The sequence below is a fragment of the Neodiprion lecontei genome, chromosome 7, assembly GCF_021901455.1.
Source record: "Neodiprion lecontei isolate iyNeoLeco1 chromosome 7, iyNeoLeco1.1, whole genome shotgun sequence".
Taxonomy (NCBI): domain Eukaryota; kingdom Metazoa; phylum Arthropoda; class Insecta; order Hymenoptera; family Diprionidae; genus Neodiprion; species Neodiprion lecontei.
The window spans coordinates 17,492,487-17,510,450 of NC_060266.1; the positions used below are offsets into that span (position 1 = coordinate 17,492,487).

The 17,964-nt window shown below is 33.4% G+C and overlaps 1 protein-coding gene across 10 annotated transcripts in view; it reads left to right on the forward strand.

The window, feature by feature from the left end:
* The window catches only part of LOC107222926 (CREB-regulated transcription coactivator 1), a 60,438-nt gene that overhangs the window by 28,882 nt on the left and 13,592 nt on the right, over window positions 1–17,964 (forward strand). For 4 of the 10 annotated variants that reach the window (XM_046744920.1, XM_046744921.1, XM_046744927.1 and 1 more), the window contains 7 exons: window positions 10,832–11,144; window positions 12,106–12,208; window positions 13,391–13,541; window positions 15,322–15,420; window positions 16,781–16,828; window positions 17,499–17,633; window positions 17,741–17,845. In XM_046744920.1, coding sequence (XP_046600876.1) covers window positions 10,832–11,144; window positions 12,106–12,208; window positions 13,391–13,541; window positions 15,322–15,420; window positions 16,781–16,828; window positions 17,499–17,633; window positions 17,741–17,845 — 954 coding nt within the window. Of the gene's footprint in view, window positions 1–10,831; window positions 11,145–12,105; window positions 12,209–13,390; window positions 13,542–15,321; window positions 15,421–16,780; window positions 16,829–17,495; window positions 17,634–17,740; window positions 17,846–17,964 lie in introns of all 10 variants that reach the window. The other 6 variants (XM_046744925.1, XM_046744922.1, XM_046744924.1 and 3 more) reach the window with 6 other exon arrangements.

A 17,964-nucleotide genomic window follows, 5' to 3' on the forward strand; every position in this document is an offset into this window, starting at 1 on the left:
GACGACAAGCAACATAGCTTCTGATAGTCCACAAGATTGTCTGTAGTGTCTAACTTAGCGATGGCCACTAATCGTAAGTTAAAAATAATCGGTGCATCGACGAATCGAGTAAGAAAAAAAAAAAAAAACCCGAATTCGATCAAGTCGCTAAAAATTTCTTAGTGTCTACACCATACCGCATCTGGTTAGTATGTGAAAAAGTGAAAATCAGTGAAAAAGTTGAATCTCGGTACGTGTGTTGCGCTGCACGTATAACGCGGATGACACAGATGGCCAACCGGAAATGGTGACGACCTTGAGTGACGGGTGACCTGTAGGCTGTAGCCACTGGGTCGAAAACCTTTGTGTCCAACTTTGAATCGCCCCGTTTTATAGTTAACCAAGAAGACCGTCTGCCCTCTATTTTTGGACCCACTTTTATATAAATAGGAACAGAAGTTAGGTGTTATACATGCACACTTGTGTGTAGGTTACACGTATATTTTTATCTCTCTATACCGAGAGGTTTTCTTGAAAGGACCTCCTCGTAAAGCGCGCGATTCAACCAGCTTTATTTTGATTGGCTGACAGATTGGATCATGCCAGGATGAAGCAAACCTTCGATGAGAAGAATAAATTCCCTAGAATCGACTGGTCGACAAGTGACAGTCAACCATAACCTCTCACGTATTAAGAATCGCCGGGTCAAGGCTGCGACGCGATTCACTACGCATCGGCTTATCATGCTAGTAAAATTTTTACGAGGTTGAAGTTAGTAACGTTACAGTAACGAAACATTTGGAAAAAAATCACTATTTTCTCGTTTTTACAGTGATTTTCAAGGAACTAAGATTTCGAAATATAAGTAAGTTTTCTTTTACTACGGTTTACCGAATTTCACACAGTTCACAAATCGTTAAATAACGGTTTTTCCTCAGCACGAATCGTTACGATAACTTTACTAACTTCAACATGTTACATTTTTACGAAGTTGACTACGCGGATAAACGATTAGCGATTGTTGAACAGGTCCTTTCAAGAGAACCTCTCGGTATGTGACTTAAACCGTTGGTGCAGCAAGCAAACGATGATATCCCAGGCGTTTACAGATTTGGAGCTGAAAGAAAAATAAATAACTAGATTAAGAGAACAAACAACGACGCGAGACACGCGCGGGGCAAGAATAATGTTTCGTGGCAAGGCGCTTGGCAAGTAGGTCTGTGTGTCGCGTATATATATATATATTTATATTTATATTTATATTTATCTGTCAATCGTCAAACGTTTGTCCATAAACCTGTATATTGTATACCTATATAGATTAGATACATTGTGTAGGTAGAGGTACGTTTCTCCTGCCTTGTGAAAAAATTCTTTCTCATCAAATCAACGCACGTTGCAGCAAATTGGAAATCCGATCATCTCAAAGTAACAAACTGGGACTGTGTGATAATTAATTGTTTTGCCAATTAATCGATTAATCGAAAAAGTGCCCGGTTCAAAAGACCGATTTATCGATTATTTGGAAAAACGATTGATCGGAATACCCGAATAATTGATTAATCAGAAAAACTTTGGCGAAAAATCAAAATTTTTACTTTTTCAACTCGATCACGGGTGCAGGATAATTAGAATCTCGATTTCATAGAAATTCTAAATTGAGGCTCTGCGATTAATCGATTTATATCAGACTTCGATTGATTGTTTTTTTTAACTAACCGATCGATGGAAAAACAACTCATCGAAATCTACGATTGTTCGATTATTCGCACAGCCTTATGTCAATGGAATACAATCAATACTATGCAGAAACCACGAATTGATCGAGTATGTCAACTTTTTTTGTCGTCAGGAATTTTTCCTGTAATGGTACAATTTCTGAAAATTTCTCTAAAATAAAATGCCTCCTAAAACCGTTCCAATCGATTTTCAAAAACCATAAATAAAATTATTTGGTTTTTGATTCAGACAATTCTCGTACAAACTTTAGATTGAAAGTTTATCATATTTTCATTTACCGGATTTTCTATTTCGATAGTTTTAGATACTCCTATTCAGATTTTGAAAAATGTGCTTTACTTGATGGTCTTTTCTCAATTTTAGAATGGTTGAAAAAGTTTGAAAAAATTCATTGAAGCGTTTTAGAATTTGAGTTATGAATAAAATCAGCGATTAAATCTGACAATGAAGTATAATGAGACTCTGTACTATTTACTGAAATGACGCGACTGTCCTTTGCGTAAAAGATTTCGTATTAAATTATGAAAATGAATTTTTTCATGCAATGTCAATGTTAGGTACGAATTAGGGTAATAAATTGAGGTAAAAACCGAGCAATAAATCAATATAAAAACGGAAATACGATACTAAAAAAGTTTGACTAAAAATGAATTGATTAAATAAAAAAAATTAAAATATTTAAAAAAATTCCAACACCTTGTTTGAAAATACTTTGATTATGTGCGTATTTTGTGAAAACCTCTACCGGAAATTTACAATTAGACTAAACTATGGACTTTGTAGTTGATAGGGTAATAAATTGGACGGGAAAAACTTTGAGGGGGTAACAAACCGTGAAACGTCAGCTTTTATTGACGTTTCCTTTTTTCATACCCTTATGTGTGTCGCGTTTTATTCAAGTAGGTATTTTATATGCACAATAAGCTTCCTGTTGTTTCGTATGTATAGTATGTACCTATATGCTCTATTTATTATACGAAACCGCAACTGTAATAAAGATAATTCATAGCAAATAATGCAAAGTCATCGCATATGCGCATTGGGTTTGGTGAATGAGAAAAAGAAGAGGAAATACTGCGCTGAGAGTCACTACATATATATATATATATATAAGTGAAAATATGTACAATTTATATATAAACGTATGTCGACTAAAGAAAAATGACTCGACCATCGAGTAGAACGGAAAATTCTATATCGAATTATGTCCTCGTATGTCGAAAATGGAGTCGGATTAACAAATTAGGAAAAAAGAAATTCTACTTATCGACGGTATCTGGGGAATTTCGGTGAAATAATTTCTTTATTAAGAAAAAAGAAATTCTACTTATCGACGGCATCTAGGGAATTTTGATGAAATTCGTTTTACTTAATTTGTTAATCCGACTCCGTTTCGGACATATGAGGACATAATTCGGTGCAGAATTTTCCGCTCTACACGATGATCGAGTCATTTTTCATCTATCCATAGCAGTTTTTGGGGCAAACGGAAAAAAACGTCAAATATTGTTGTTTACTCGAAAAGTCGGCTATGCAGCTAAAAAATGACTTCAGACTCGAGTTCCTGAACGTCGAAATCCCCTGTACATAAAAATGCAACCGTATCCCGAATATCTTTAATTCAGATATATTTTGTCTGGCTTTTAAGAGTGATTGGGTCACTTACAAAGAGAATAAATAAAATACAGCTTTATCGCGAAGACCTTGTGGTGTATATTGTTGTTTGTAAACAAACACGTGTCAGCTGTTTAAGATTGGATTAAACGTAGTGGCGGCCAGTTGTGTAGACAGAAGAATGTTTTATTTGGAAGCGAAATTTTTTTCTCAATTTTAGACAGTCGCTTTCGGAGCTCGAATTCATAAGCAATACGGGGCAAACTTCGTTTTACTTTTATCAATTGCTGCCGCTCATCCGCGTTTAATTATTGCGTAGACTCGATCTTGGGAGCATTTTGTAGCGTATCTAATTCTGGTGTTCCCTATAATATCTTTTTTAACAACCTCTGGAGTTATTTCTGATGATACGACGGTATTTTTAGCCGTTTAGCGAGGGGGACAATCTTGCGGCCGACGTAAAAATTATGAATGAAATTCTTTCTCCTGTAAATTTGCGCGTCTGCCAACGCGTATATAAATTCGCCTCATGTCCACGCTGTTTATGTACATCCATTTGAACTCTGGACTCGTTCCGAAATCTTGCGATTGTGGGTTTAGTACCGGTATGTGTATGGCAATACAAATACAAGTGAGTATTTACTCGTAGTTATATATTATAATTACGACGTACATCAATTCTGACGTCACTACGGGAAGTTTCCGTACTGCAGGGAAAAAGAGAAATAAGAATCCTTTTCATTCATCAAGATTTTGCTTAGTCGGACAAATAAACAATTCTCTATGTAGATAAATATAATAGAGGTATACGTATATTTGGCGTATTCTATGTCAAGCTAACAGATTTTCAGCATAACTTTAGTTTTGATTCCGTTGAAACGTTTTAAAGTGATGATAGTATCTTCAAAAAAAATCATATTTAAAATTTTCTAAAATTTCATCTTTCGTCCCGATTATTTTAAGATCTTTCCCGCGATGAAAGTCTAGAATAAAAAAGATGCCATCGTATGATTAATCTCAAAATAATGGAAACATAAGAGATAAAATTTTCGAAAATTTAAAAAAAGGTGGATCCTTCAGAAGATTTCATTATTCGTAAATCAAAAGTGATTGCATGAAAAAATTTAAATGAATAATTTTCAGTTCATAGAAATAATATTGTCACCTGAAAAAGTTTCAAGAAAATTAAAAATCGTCAAGGTCTAAATTCATTGATTTGGTATGGGGTGTCCTATTTATATGAGATCGTTGATGATCGAAGTTATGATCATGGATGAAATTCATCGTCCCGATGATTATATATAATCGTAAGTATTTCTTCATGTAACAATTTTTGTCTTTCGCTTCTATGAAATCAGTTATTTCGAATTATTTAAGAGTTTTTGCTTTTGGAACTGCATAAAAGGTGAGAATTTCCCAGAAGTCTGAAAGATGTAGAGAGCCCAGTATGCATGGTGTAGAAGCAATCCGATATAGGCACAGGGAATGAAATCCAGTAGACAACCAGTTGTTCAACTATTTATCCTATTTATGAACTGCGTAATATTACAAAAATTTCTGACTATCAACATTGTAATGGTCAATGGTAACATGTATAAAGTAAAATGTGTTATACGTACTCCTCTTTCCATATGAAAATACTGCATCCATTTTTAGGATAAGTTATAGTCGTGTTGAAATTTTTATTTGTTTTTTAAGGGGTGTGGTTTAGGTTCCGAATTTGAAAAATCCCGAAGACGCGAATCTTTCGAATTATTTGGTGGCGAAACTCGAATTACAGAAATCATACTTTTACGAAACAACAAAGTTTCGAATGGTCGGAAATACGAAGGCTCAATGTTCCGAAATGCAAGATTCCGTGAATTCAACTTACGATAAAGCAAAATTCCGAAAAATAAAGTTTCGATATAGTAAAATTTCGAAAATTAAAATATACTCACACAGTGTAGTTTACTCAACGAGTGGGTGTAAAAGTATCATAAAAATCTAAAACTGGAATGACCAGGATTCCGAACGTAAAAATATCGAAAATTCAAAACAAAGGAAGGTCAAGTCAAGTGGTGAAATTTCACCAAGCCAGAAATTCACAGAATTGAAAATCTTCGATCGTTCGGAATTTCGACGTTTCAAATTTTTAAAATTTTCTCATTCTTACACTTTTGGAACTTCGACTTTTCGGAGTTATGCCCTTACGGCATTTTGTCCGTTCGGAATTTGGCGCTTTCGGAATTTCAAGCTTCAAAAGGTATGAAATTTCGAAAATTCTCACGTCATAACGCGACTTTCACCTCTGACATGTCAAAGTTAATCCAATGGTTTGTTTGACAAATTACCAAGTATCGAAAAAAGTAGTTCTCAATATTTTCGACTACGTTAATTGATAATAAATTTTAATTTATCTGAGAATTCAGTTCCTTGATAAGTTGTTTAAATCATTTTCAAAACGTACACAAAAAATTTGATCTGCTGATTAAAGAATTATCTATGTTTTTTATAGTTGAAAAAAGTTGAGTTTGTTTTCGACGTGGGAAAGATTAGAAACTTCGTGTTGGCTTCACGTGAAGTACCTTACGTGTAATTATCTAAACGATCTCAATTAAAAACGAGCCTTAGCAGATTTTTTTCTCTTTTTCAAACGTTACACGCATTCCGAAATCTCGTGATTCGATTTCGAAGTATATCTTTTCAGATTCCCCGGGACTCGGTAAAATTAGCAATCATGCTAATAAAACTTTCGTCCATTCTTACTAATGTTTCAAAGTTCCAAAATATTATTCCAAATATTGCAATCATATTTGAAAATTATCGTACCGTTTTCGAATCCCATCCTTTATTGTAGATCGATAATTAATCTGTTCAATAAAATAGTAAATCAAATTCGCAAATAAGCGATAGAACGTTGTACCAAATTCGTATTTATTTAGAGAAGATGTTTATCAAATTTTTTAACATAATTCTCTATCTTCATGAAGGAATTGACGTTAATCGTTATCTAACTCCGTTTAACAATTTTCAAAAGTCGTAAAACATTTGGAATCAGAGAAGGTTTCGCAAATTAGTCCAACATACACGCTATCAACACGACCTCGGTCAATCTCGCAGATTTTACAACTTATTGTTAACGAACAATTAAATACGAATTAGTATCGTGAGCAATGCGCTCGTGATATCAGATTTTGCTGTGCAACGTGGTGGCTTGCGTTTAGTTGGAGTGAAATATAGATCCGTTAATTTAAAAAAAAATTACTCGGAGAATATATGGTACATTCCGTGGCAAATCGAACAATTTCGGACCTTAACATTTTTGATTTTGTGGAATTTTTATTAGGAGATACAAGCATCTTTAAAGCACGCTAACTATTATTTTGAAGTTTTTTTTTCCGTGTAGTCGATTTTTAGTTATAAATATTCTACACTTATCAAAGATTCACATTTTGTAAAATTCTCGACAACTTCTTTAAAATTCTATTTCTTGTTCCAAGGTGGAATGATTTGGTTGTTACATTTTTTTTTTTTTTTTCTTCAGTACTTTGGAAATTTTGAAAGGATTAAGATTTCGAAAATATTCCGAAAATTCTGCAACATCTTTCGCTGTGTGAAAAGCACGTTAATATAATTACTTGGAAGGTGAAGGGAATATTTTTGATTTTTTACAAAATTTTAAAGACACATAAGCTATATTAGGTTTTCATAGATGTAATTTTTTACATTGCTGAAAAGAATTGAAAGATAAAATTATTCCATCATGGGACGAATTTCGGAATGATTGGAACAGAAAATAAATTTTTCAACAGTATTTTTTCATCAGTTTTGAACGGGTGGAAGTTTGAGATGGTTTGAATATTTGTCACTTGGAAGAAATTTAATACAATGAAAATTTTCGTAGATAAATAAAATAGAGTCTTATTAGACACGCCGCTTTATCACTTAAACGAGTTTAAGTTTATACGTAAGTACTGTTTATATTGTATTCTTTTAATACATATCGGATTATATCGAATTCGTTATTACAAAACATCGGATGCACTTTTTATTTACATTATTATTATACGTATTCCATACGGATTCCTTACTCAGAGATGTATATGGGGCATTCCACGTCAAACCAATGGTTCATCGACCTAACCCTGGGATTCTGATACCCAATGGATTGTTTTCTTTGTTTCGGTCAAAAATAATACCTGTAATTTTTTAAAATTTTTCCAGCATTTTGTAAAAGCGTGAGAATCCCAGGGAATCAGGCCGATGACCCGTTGCTTTGACGTGGAATGCCCCATATATGTATATATATTTGTAGGCAACAGAAAAGACTTTGTATAACATATTTAGGAAACCGGTTTGTATCATTTAAAACATGCCAGTCATTACAAGCATCAACGCGGGTCAAACAAACAATAACATCGCTATAATATTTGTGATAGATTATCAAAAATCAGGGCTGTGCTATTAATCTTTGACTTTGATTATTTGTATTTTGAATTGATCAATTAACCGACTTTTCGATTGATTGATTAATCAGCCCTTTTGATTTCTCGGTTTTTTCAATTAATCGATTAATCTGCTCTTAGAAGCAATAATCAATAATTCAATTAATCGAAGTCTACTATGTAATTGATTAATCGCACAGTTTCTTTAAAAATTCTACTCGTTCCATCTGATTTTTATATAATTATCGATTCTTGCGTCGTAAAAAATCTAACAATGTACCTACAGGCATACAATCGTACATTTCGCTCATGTTTGATTTTACAAGTACAATAATATGTCTATAACAAATATAACGCAAGTCGCCGCAAGGTTTCCTTGAACTTTGGCCCGACAGACGGTAAATTTATATCATGATTTGGGATTGGATTAAAAATTTGCCACTATGAATTTATTGCGATGTATTTTTTATTTAATTTTTCTTTATTTTCGTTGTTTTCACAACTCCGTTTGTTGTATTGATTTTCCGGACTGAAAAATCTTCATTATACTTGGTTGAAAACATCTTTTTTTTCAGCCAATTGAATCGTGAGAGCAAACGTACTTCACCGGCAAAGAAACCCCTTAATCCTAGAAGTTTAAACTATCGGCTATTACTTACAAATTCTTCTCAAAGAAAATTCTTCCACGTCTAATTTCATCGACGAAAGACTTCGACGTGTAAATATTTTATGTCATTCAGAAACCTCGTATGCATGTGTAATTAAAATCCAAAATAATTTCCAATGTATTCGAAGAAAATATTCCCTGTTGAATGAAAATTTCATGGGTTTTTTTTTTCAAACCATTTTCACTTCTGAACGATGAGCTTCCCGAATCTCTTGAAATTCTTGCGACAACTTTACGATGTTATACTGATTATTTTCAATAATATCGTCACCGTTCTCTAAACTAATCTGTAGATTATAATTAACAAAATTATTCATCTGACGTTGTTCAATTATTGGTACATTATACATATATTTACATGTCCTTTTTTCAAGAGCAAGTAAATAGTAAACCTAACGTGAACTGAAAGTAGTGCATGTTTGTTGAGTAATCATAGATAGGCGTTTTGTTTGGAAACAAGTGTGAAATGTAACATAGAGCATGCTCAATAGGTACAAAGCGTTTAAATATTATTATTACACGCTGTAAAACTGATGACTTATCACATATTTGACTGCTTGTATTGAAATAACAAGCACTGTAAGTAAAAGTAATTTTCTAATTAGAACGAAAGCACAAAGGTGCAATTGCTTGTTATTATTATTATTATTATTGTTATTGTTGTTGTTATTATTGTTCTCTTATTTACCGGGTAAGAGATTATATTACAAATAGTTGCATATCAGTGTAAATACGAACGTGTGTGATATTATCACTCACAATGACTTTATTATCCAATTATTAACCAATTCTGCGCAATTATGTATTTATATTACCGTTCATAATCACAATTCCTTGTTTTTATAATGGTATAAAAATTTGGTCACAACGTTTTATGACTGTAATACTGAAAGTATTTATTGTAAATGAAATTTTGTAAATAATGTACAAAATTTACGACTCTAGTATCTTAAAAAAAATATACTGTGAATTTGTTGTACATGCTTCTGTATGTTGTAAAAGTAAAATGAACGTCGTTCATTAATATCTTCATCTAATATTTTGACGTGGTACCTTTTTTCTTAGTCATAATATTTCAATACCGTAACAAGTTGTGTGAATATCATTGATATGCTTTTGACGCTCAGTTTATTGCTTAATTTATGCAAAAAATTAGTTTATATCAAGCTGTTAAAATTATGCTAATCTCTTATAAAACCATGTTGATTCGTTCGTATAACTGCATTCAATTACAAATCAGCATTTCTTATCTTAAAAAGTGCGATAACGTTGCTATACTGTGAAATGAAGTTGAAACAAATTGCAATCTGGTGCACATATGTTCATTTCCGTTATTGCATTTTTTCTTCGAATATTTCAAATTCAATCTGTAGTCAAAATTTCAGAAGAAATAATGCAATGCAATCGTTGAAACTAAATAGCAAAAAAAAAAAAAAAATAGTCAAAATACTCGTCAAACGATCCCATGCAGCATCTAATGTTTGAAAAATTGCTGCAAAAGCATTTCAGTGGAGACAAACTAAATGCGTTAGAAATAATTCGATGTCCGTAAGAACGATTGACTTGAAATATTGTATCAATATTTCAGTTACACCTTAAATGAAATATCATCTTTTCTGGAAACTCCAGAATTGTGATTGACAGAAGTTCCGTAATCAGATGCTCGACTGATTAGAGCTCGATGAATTATTTCATTGACTTTGTAATAGTGCTACTACACTGTTTCGCTTGAAGCAAATCCTAAAAAAAATTTATATGTTTAATAGCAATTTATTTACCGTTATTGAACCGAATTACCATTATGCAAGGGAACGATGTCCTCCTGAAGTTAAGTGTGCAGCATAAACAAAGTCTTGTGACGTTACTCGTAATCACGTAAAGTCACTTGAAGTCACGTATAGTTGTGAAGTCACGTGAAATCACTTAAAGTCACATATAATCACTTAGAGTCACGTAAAGTCACATGAAGTCACTCAGAGATACGTAAAATGACTCGGAGTCACGTAAAGTCACTTGAAGTCATGTAGTCACTTGGAAAGACGTAAAGTCATTTAGAGTCACGTAAAGTCACTCCCAAGTCATAGAGTTACTTGGAATGATGTAAAGTCACTTAGAGTCACGTAAAGTCATTCCCAAGTCGTGGAGTTACATGGAATCACGTGATGTCGGGTGAAGTTGTGTGTAGTTATGTGACCTAACCTGAAATCATGTAAACTTGTAGGTTGAAGACATGAAACCTTTTAAAGTTTAGAAGTCAGGTGTGCACCCAACTTCAGGGGTGATCAACCCTCGCCTTTACGTCACCCAAACTCGCTATATAGTTTTTGATCGAAGCTGGTCATTTTTGTTTGGTTAAAATCGCACAGGGTACATGTCGGATCTTAACGAGAATTATTTTTTCCAGCCTACACTGAACAATGCCGAGGAGAGTCAAGCAAATTCAACGATGTACCAAAGTATGGATCGAAGTATGAACCGAAGCATGGACCGAAACATAGACCAGAGTATGGAACGTGGTCGATCTATGGTTGGTCCAATGAGGTCGCGTCCTGCGGAGAAGAGACATGACACCTCGCCCTACAGTGGTGTACCTTATTTGTTGTCCCCTCCCCCAGATACTTGGCGCAGAACCAATTCAGACTCTGCCCTTCATCAAAGTGTGAACGATTCCTGCCAGATGCCTTCCTCCATGCCTCACCGGCGAGGTAGCGATGCGTGTCGGTTTCTATATTTTTTTTTCATTTTTAATTCAATTCCTTTGCTGCGTATACGTGTACTATACTTTGTATAGTCAGTGTTGTACAAGATAATTACGAGGATCGTTATCTAGATGAAGATGAGATTATGCATGTAACTTCATCTATAGCAAATAACCGGATCGCGTGTCATGCAATTATATTTACGTATAAACCATAAGATTATCCCAATTATCTCATTTAGATAATGAAAAAGTGAGAAAAGAACTGTTGGGTCAAAAAAATATTTCTTTGTGGGTGGCGGACATTTTTTTTCGCTTAGGCGACGAAAAATTTGGTCCGATCTACTGGACGGTTTAATTTTTTCGAAACAACGAAAGATTTTGCGATATCAAGTATAATTTAATTCAAGCACTAAATGTAATTTGGTAGGTGGTGAATTGTCTCAAACGATTCATTTTCATTTTCACTGTAGTAGATTGTGAAGAACTTTGTTGCCTGAAATTTTTTAGCAATGGTGTATCAACGCAAGAGTTTCTTTCAGAATGACTTTTTCATTGCATGATATATTTTCCCAAAATGAATTTACATTCTTGACTTTGAATGACATCGCCTATGTTTCCGTAAGCGGTTCATCTTATCTTTATACCATAAAAAAGATGAAGATGAACAGCTGATTTATCAAGATAAAGATGAAAGATGAACTTAATACAATTATTTCTGTGATATAAAAGATGAGGCGAATTTATCTAACAACAAGACAATTATCTAAAATGGAATTATTTAGAAAACGTACAACACTGCAGCTGTAATCTGATGAAGTTTTTCTTTTTAAAATAACCTTCTTTGCTGAACTAAAATTCAAAGAACAAAGTTCGATTTTATTTATCATAATATCATTTTGTCTTGTGTCCTTTTCTGTACTACATGAATCCACAATATATTCACCAACGATAAAGCTCCTTTGCAATGTTATCTGTAGATCCACATATGGGAGGCATGGGTTCCGAGCACAGAGAATCGCATCGTGGCTTCATGGAGAGGCCGAGATCTTCCTGTGAAATGCCCAGAGTACCTGGAATAAAGTATATAACTCTAATCGTGTATCAATAATTATTTAGACTCTGCGATTAATAGATTAATTCGGGCTACTTCAACTAATTATTTTTTTTATTAATCTTTTAATAGAGTGAGTGAATTTTAAGAATTTATACCTCAACAAGCAATTAGTTATTTCGGTTGGGTCGATTGCATCTTTTTGTTTATCAGAATTAATTAATAGAAAAGATTGTTATCGATAATAACGTCAATCATTTCGCTCGGTGACATGTCTTGTAGTGCTCACGATATCTCAAAAACAGCTCAACCGATTTCAAAGGCAACGATATTTTTGGGTAGTTTATCCTTCTTAAAACAATCCCACATTTTCAAATCACTACATCATCGTTGTTAGTTAAATAAACAAAAGTTGTTAGTTTTTTTTATGAAAAATCCAATTTCAACTTGATATGGTCACTAATTTATTGAAAAAAACATTCGAACCCTAGCAACAAAGCCAAATTATCCAAGAAAACTATCTCTAAGTTTGAAGTAAATTAGTTGAGCCGTTTTGTTTTAGATAACATGGGCATTGCAAAAGTCTGATCGAGCGAAACGGTTGACTTTATTCTCAACAACAATACTTTGTATTAATTGATTCTTAGAAAAAAATATGTAAATAAATCTTGATCCATCAATTGATTGCACAGCTCTAATATTTACCATATAGTTATTAATGTCACTAGGAGTTAGGTCACTGTTTTTGAAAACCTATAAAACCTGAAATAGTTAGGAGTTTCGGTTTACCTGGAAAAATCATGGAAAAGACATGTCATTTTGTCGAATTACTGGAAAAATTTAAAGGTGAAGTTTAAACTTTCGTATTGTTCCAACTATTAAAGTTTTAATGAAACACTTAGGAAAAACATCATGACTTTTCCATGATTTTTCGAACGAGTGAACTACCAAAACTTTAAAATATTTGAAATATAATTTGTAATCCTAGATTAAATTTCCTTACTGATCATGTTAATTTTTATAGAGAAAAGACATCCGGAAAATAACAATTTTGTATTTGGAAAACCTATCAAAGTCAAAGATTCTCGCCATCGAAATTAGTGGCCCCCCGGTTAGGGTTTGGGTTGAAGATAATATTTTTAATTAAAATACAATCGGAGTATAGAGGCTTCTGATTGTCAATATTAACGTACTCCTGTTTATTATTTCAGTATTTATCCAAGTTCTCAACCACCTGGGCAACAGATACCGATTGGTAATAACACCGGATCCTTACCTGATTTAAGCAACGTTCATTTTCCGCCACCGCTACAAGCTCCTCTTGATCAAGAGGATCATTCGAGTAGCACGCCATACAGTACCGTAAGTTGAACTTGTTCATTTTTATGTTTTTGTCCTTAGTTGTAAAGTTCTCATCTACGATGACTGTCAGAAGACAAGAAACGCCACATCATATGTGCCAATAGTGGTATCGTAAGCTTCTGGATCAGTATTGTTATAATACTAATTGTAAATCGACTGTCTATAGATATGCTGCGGGGTGTTTAAAATGAAAGTAGGTGGTATTTTTCTGCTCTTGAAATCCTCAAACCTGTTTTGTTTCTAATTCTGAATGGAAACTGTCAAAAACTTTTCGCTAATTAAATTCTTTCCAGAGAATCATCCATCTACCTACCGCACATTGATTTAAAAAAGTGTGTTATCTTGGTCTCGCGAGACAAAATACAGTAACATTTTCGTTGTACTTCTTAGCATGGTTGTGTATTTGATGTCTGAGATTATAATTGATTCGAATCGTTTGTTACTCTTTGTTGTTTTAGTCGTGAAAATGATCCTCATAGCGGTAGTTAAAACGTTTTATTAGTAATCAAACTTTGAAATAAGCTTTTGCATGATTATTCAAGAATTGTTTCCCTTACTTTGTTAATTCTAAATTTTAATGTTATTGTACAGCCGTTGTTATATTTTTTACTTTTATTACAATATATTAATACAGAACAGGCACGAAGTACTCACTTATGCACAATGTTAATTGAATGTAATGAAAATGTTCATATACGTAAAAAAAAAAGAAACATCATTATAATATGAGTAGTTAATTTATGACGTACAACTGAAAATGTAAGGGAGATACGCTTTAAATGATCGTGCCAAATGTTTGTTTCAAGGTTTTGTTTTCATGAAAATGTCTTTGTGAATGAACTTGACAAAAGTGAGGTGGCAGTGCGTATTTTCTGTTGCATCATCCATTTTAAGGAAATCGAAAAGGTTCTCTCGCACAATTTCAGCTCTAGATGTTCTGGCGTCAGCTATTGTTTCCGCCTGTATGAGTGACCAAACTAACACTCTATAATTACAGTTTGTTCCATTGATTAATGTGGTTTCACGACTTTCATGCTGGAAGATGAACGATTGACACTGTCGAGCTTTAAGTGACATTTAACCCCATGTTTTTGATCTGATTCTAATGTTTTAGCTCATTTTGAGAAACATTCAAGAAATCTTAGGCTGTAGTTTCAATCTAATAATCGAACAGGTAGAAAAGCACATGATGTTGAGTTAGTAACTTTAACTTAACGAAAAATTGAATGAAAAATCACAATCTTTCAGCTTTGGAATGATTTTGAAATAGTCGAGTATTAGAAATTTGAGTGTGTCAACGTTGTAGTAAGATTTTTTAAATTTTAGTCAGTCTTAAAGTTGTGAATCAACGTGTTTTCCTAAAATTTCATCTTCACATTAACGTTATAAACTTCAGTCTCATGAAAGCAGCCTATGCTTGCCCATATAATGCGCTTTTCACTTCTTATCTTATTGTTAATGAAATGGATCTCGAGCTAAAATTTTGAGAGCGTCAATTGCAGACTAACACAACATGCTTAGTTCTAAAAAGTGAAATAAAAAGTAAAAGAAAACACTATCTATTATTGGCAATATTCAATCATATTTTTTCAAAGTACGATGATAGTATTGTTGACAGTTTGTTTACTTTAATCCAATTAACAATGCATTTCTTATGCAAGTTTTATCAATCAAATTTCATAAAATTGCTGTTGCTTCTTATCGCTAATCTATTTTATACATCTTTTGTGTAAGTCGAAATCGCCTCCACAGTCTAAAATTTATTGTGCATGGATTTCAGAGTCCTCAAACGAGCAGTCCTACGACTTTATCGCCAACCAGCTTACAACAAGCTCGAAGGCTATCTTTTTCACAAGATCATAGTCCGGCACATGCCCAAGTAAATATATTCAAGACATCTTAGAATGATAATATAGTTATTGTGCCTCATTTTTACTGTATTTTCTTATTTTAAATATGTCTTGGTACTTATTTTTCTACTGCGTTTATGTAGTTTTTCTTCTTCAACATTTCAATTCGTCTAGTAATGAATCGAGCATTATTATTTGTGCAATAGATTAGTTGAAACAATTCCTCTTTCGTCACTTCTAATCTATTTCTGGCAGAAACTTCACTTTGGGTATGTATGTTGAATTACACCATTTTTACTCGACTATTACTTCCGACAACTAAACGTCCGTCATGTATATTCCATTCCAAATCAATATAGCGCTACGTCATATATTTCCTAGCTGCACAGCTTTTCATGCAGTCTAATCAAAGCTTTTCCTCTTCGCTCAGTTCAGGCTTACGATCAGCTTAAATGGTTTTCTTTCTCTGCGTGGTACTAGAAAAGTCATCTTGACATCGTACAGGCATATCTCTTTTAATGGGTTCTTGCGACCTTGTGACATTCGTTGCAACAATGTTGAATACTCATTACTAGTTGGATCGACAATTTTACTTTCTGCTGTGAAATTTAAGTTTGGAAAGCAATAAGATTCAACTATAGTGCTTGTAGGCATATGTGCAATATGTGTAAACATTGGGGTCAATTGTAGCGATTTTATCACGAGATAGTCATAGTCTTATATTTATTATTTATCAAATTACTATATTGGTAAGCTACAAAGATCTTTTTTGAATGTACAAAAATAAAAAATACTGCTTTATATATGTAAAGGCTTCAAAGTTGATGCTTATTTTGAAATCGCTTCCAAATGGTTCAAAATCTGGTAGATCCGATCGTCACTGCAATGTTATAAAATGACTTAGTGAACGATGCCAACGTGATTAAAAAAACCGAATTTGTAGAAAACAATCTTCTGCATAAAATGAACAATCGTACAGTGAAATGGATGAAACCTACTAGGTGTTTAAGCATTATGAAGTGATTTCAGATGAAGTATCGATATTTAGGATCACATTCGGCTCGTGCCGTCATATCACACTCGTTGAAAATGGCCTACCTTCCACCCTTGTAACACAATGTACTATTATGCGATAAGTGTGGAAAGTAGATAATTTCTCAACGAATTATTAAGAAATATTTTATTCAGGTTTCAACACATACTCTAATTTTCACGTATATTTGTCCGTTTCAATAATCGTTTTTTCTTCTGCATGAAAAATATTGTATTTCTGAAATTTCATAGCATTTATTTTTCAGTAGCTGTATTTAGTTGTGCTTATTTTAATTTACGTTTTATTTTATTTTTTGCCTCTGTTGTAGTGGTTTCTCGTTTTTTGTTATTTTCCAGAACCATTTATCAGTGCCTGTTAACTCTAGGTTTCTCCATACGTGCAAGGTCAGTAGCTGTTCTTTTCTATATATTTGTAAATTTTTTTTAAAACAGTCTTTTTTACTAACATCTTTGCCTCAATCATTTCGCACTCACCCTTCTCCAATATAAATGAAAATATACATAATGTGAATAATGGGTGGAGTGAATCCAAAATATAAATGGCGAGGGCTGCTTCACTTAATATTCGCAGTACGCTACATATTTTTGTTAGGTCTGGACAGGTAGGTGTGTTTTCTTCACTCCACATTTCATACAATTGTAACATTATTTTGTATGTACAATTTCGATAGTTAAAGAAATATGTGTATAAATTAGTATTAGCCTAAACAACCAATATACATGAATGATTATTAGTTTTGTACATGAGTTGTTATAGCTCATCATTTTCTTTTAGATATTCTTGTTCGGCATTGCATGTAGAATTGCGCTATGTGCAGCATTTTCATATTAGTGATGTGTAGACTCATAATAGATGAAATAACTGATGCTTTACTCGGTCGGTAAAGATAGATTAGAGCATCCTCTTAAAGCTAGAATTAGGTATCTTCTCTCCTTTAGTTCATTTTGTATCTGAAGTAGCTAAAATACTGGAAAAGTTAGATATCTCTTTCCCAACCATAAGTTTTATTTATCTCGTTTTGTGACAAGACTAATTCAAATGTGTTCAAAGCAGGGTGTTGCACTGGACAACAGCACAAGTACTTCACAACAAGATCTTCACTCTTATACGCAACCACCACCGCCTGCTCACAGCCCTCAACACTTTATTTACCAACAGCCGCATAGTCCGGTGCAACCACAAAGTCCGGTAAGTATTTACAAATGTAATTCAAGATAGTTTAACAAGAAAGATTGTTTAATTTGATCTTGCGCATCATGCGATTATCGTATTCTTTTTGAATTATTTTCTTACAGAAGTCGTCGCAGTCACATCAACCAGTGAATTCTTTGGGGTCATACCGAACTCCTCAAACTGTGAGTAGGCCGTCACCTCAGTCGTCGCCAAGTCTCACCGTTCGGGTCAGTATTGAAATTACTAGATTGAAAAAACACTAATGGGTGGTTCAAATTACGTACAGGTGAAATCTCTGGATTTTCAATCTTCTTACGCTTAAGGGTAATGTGAATTACTGCAGACC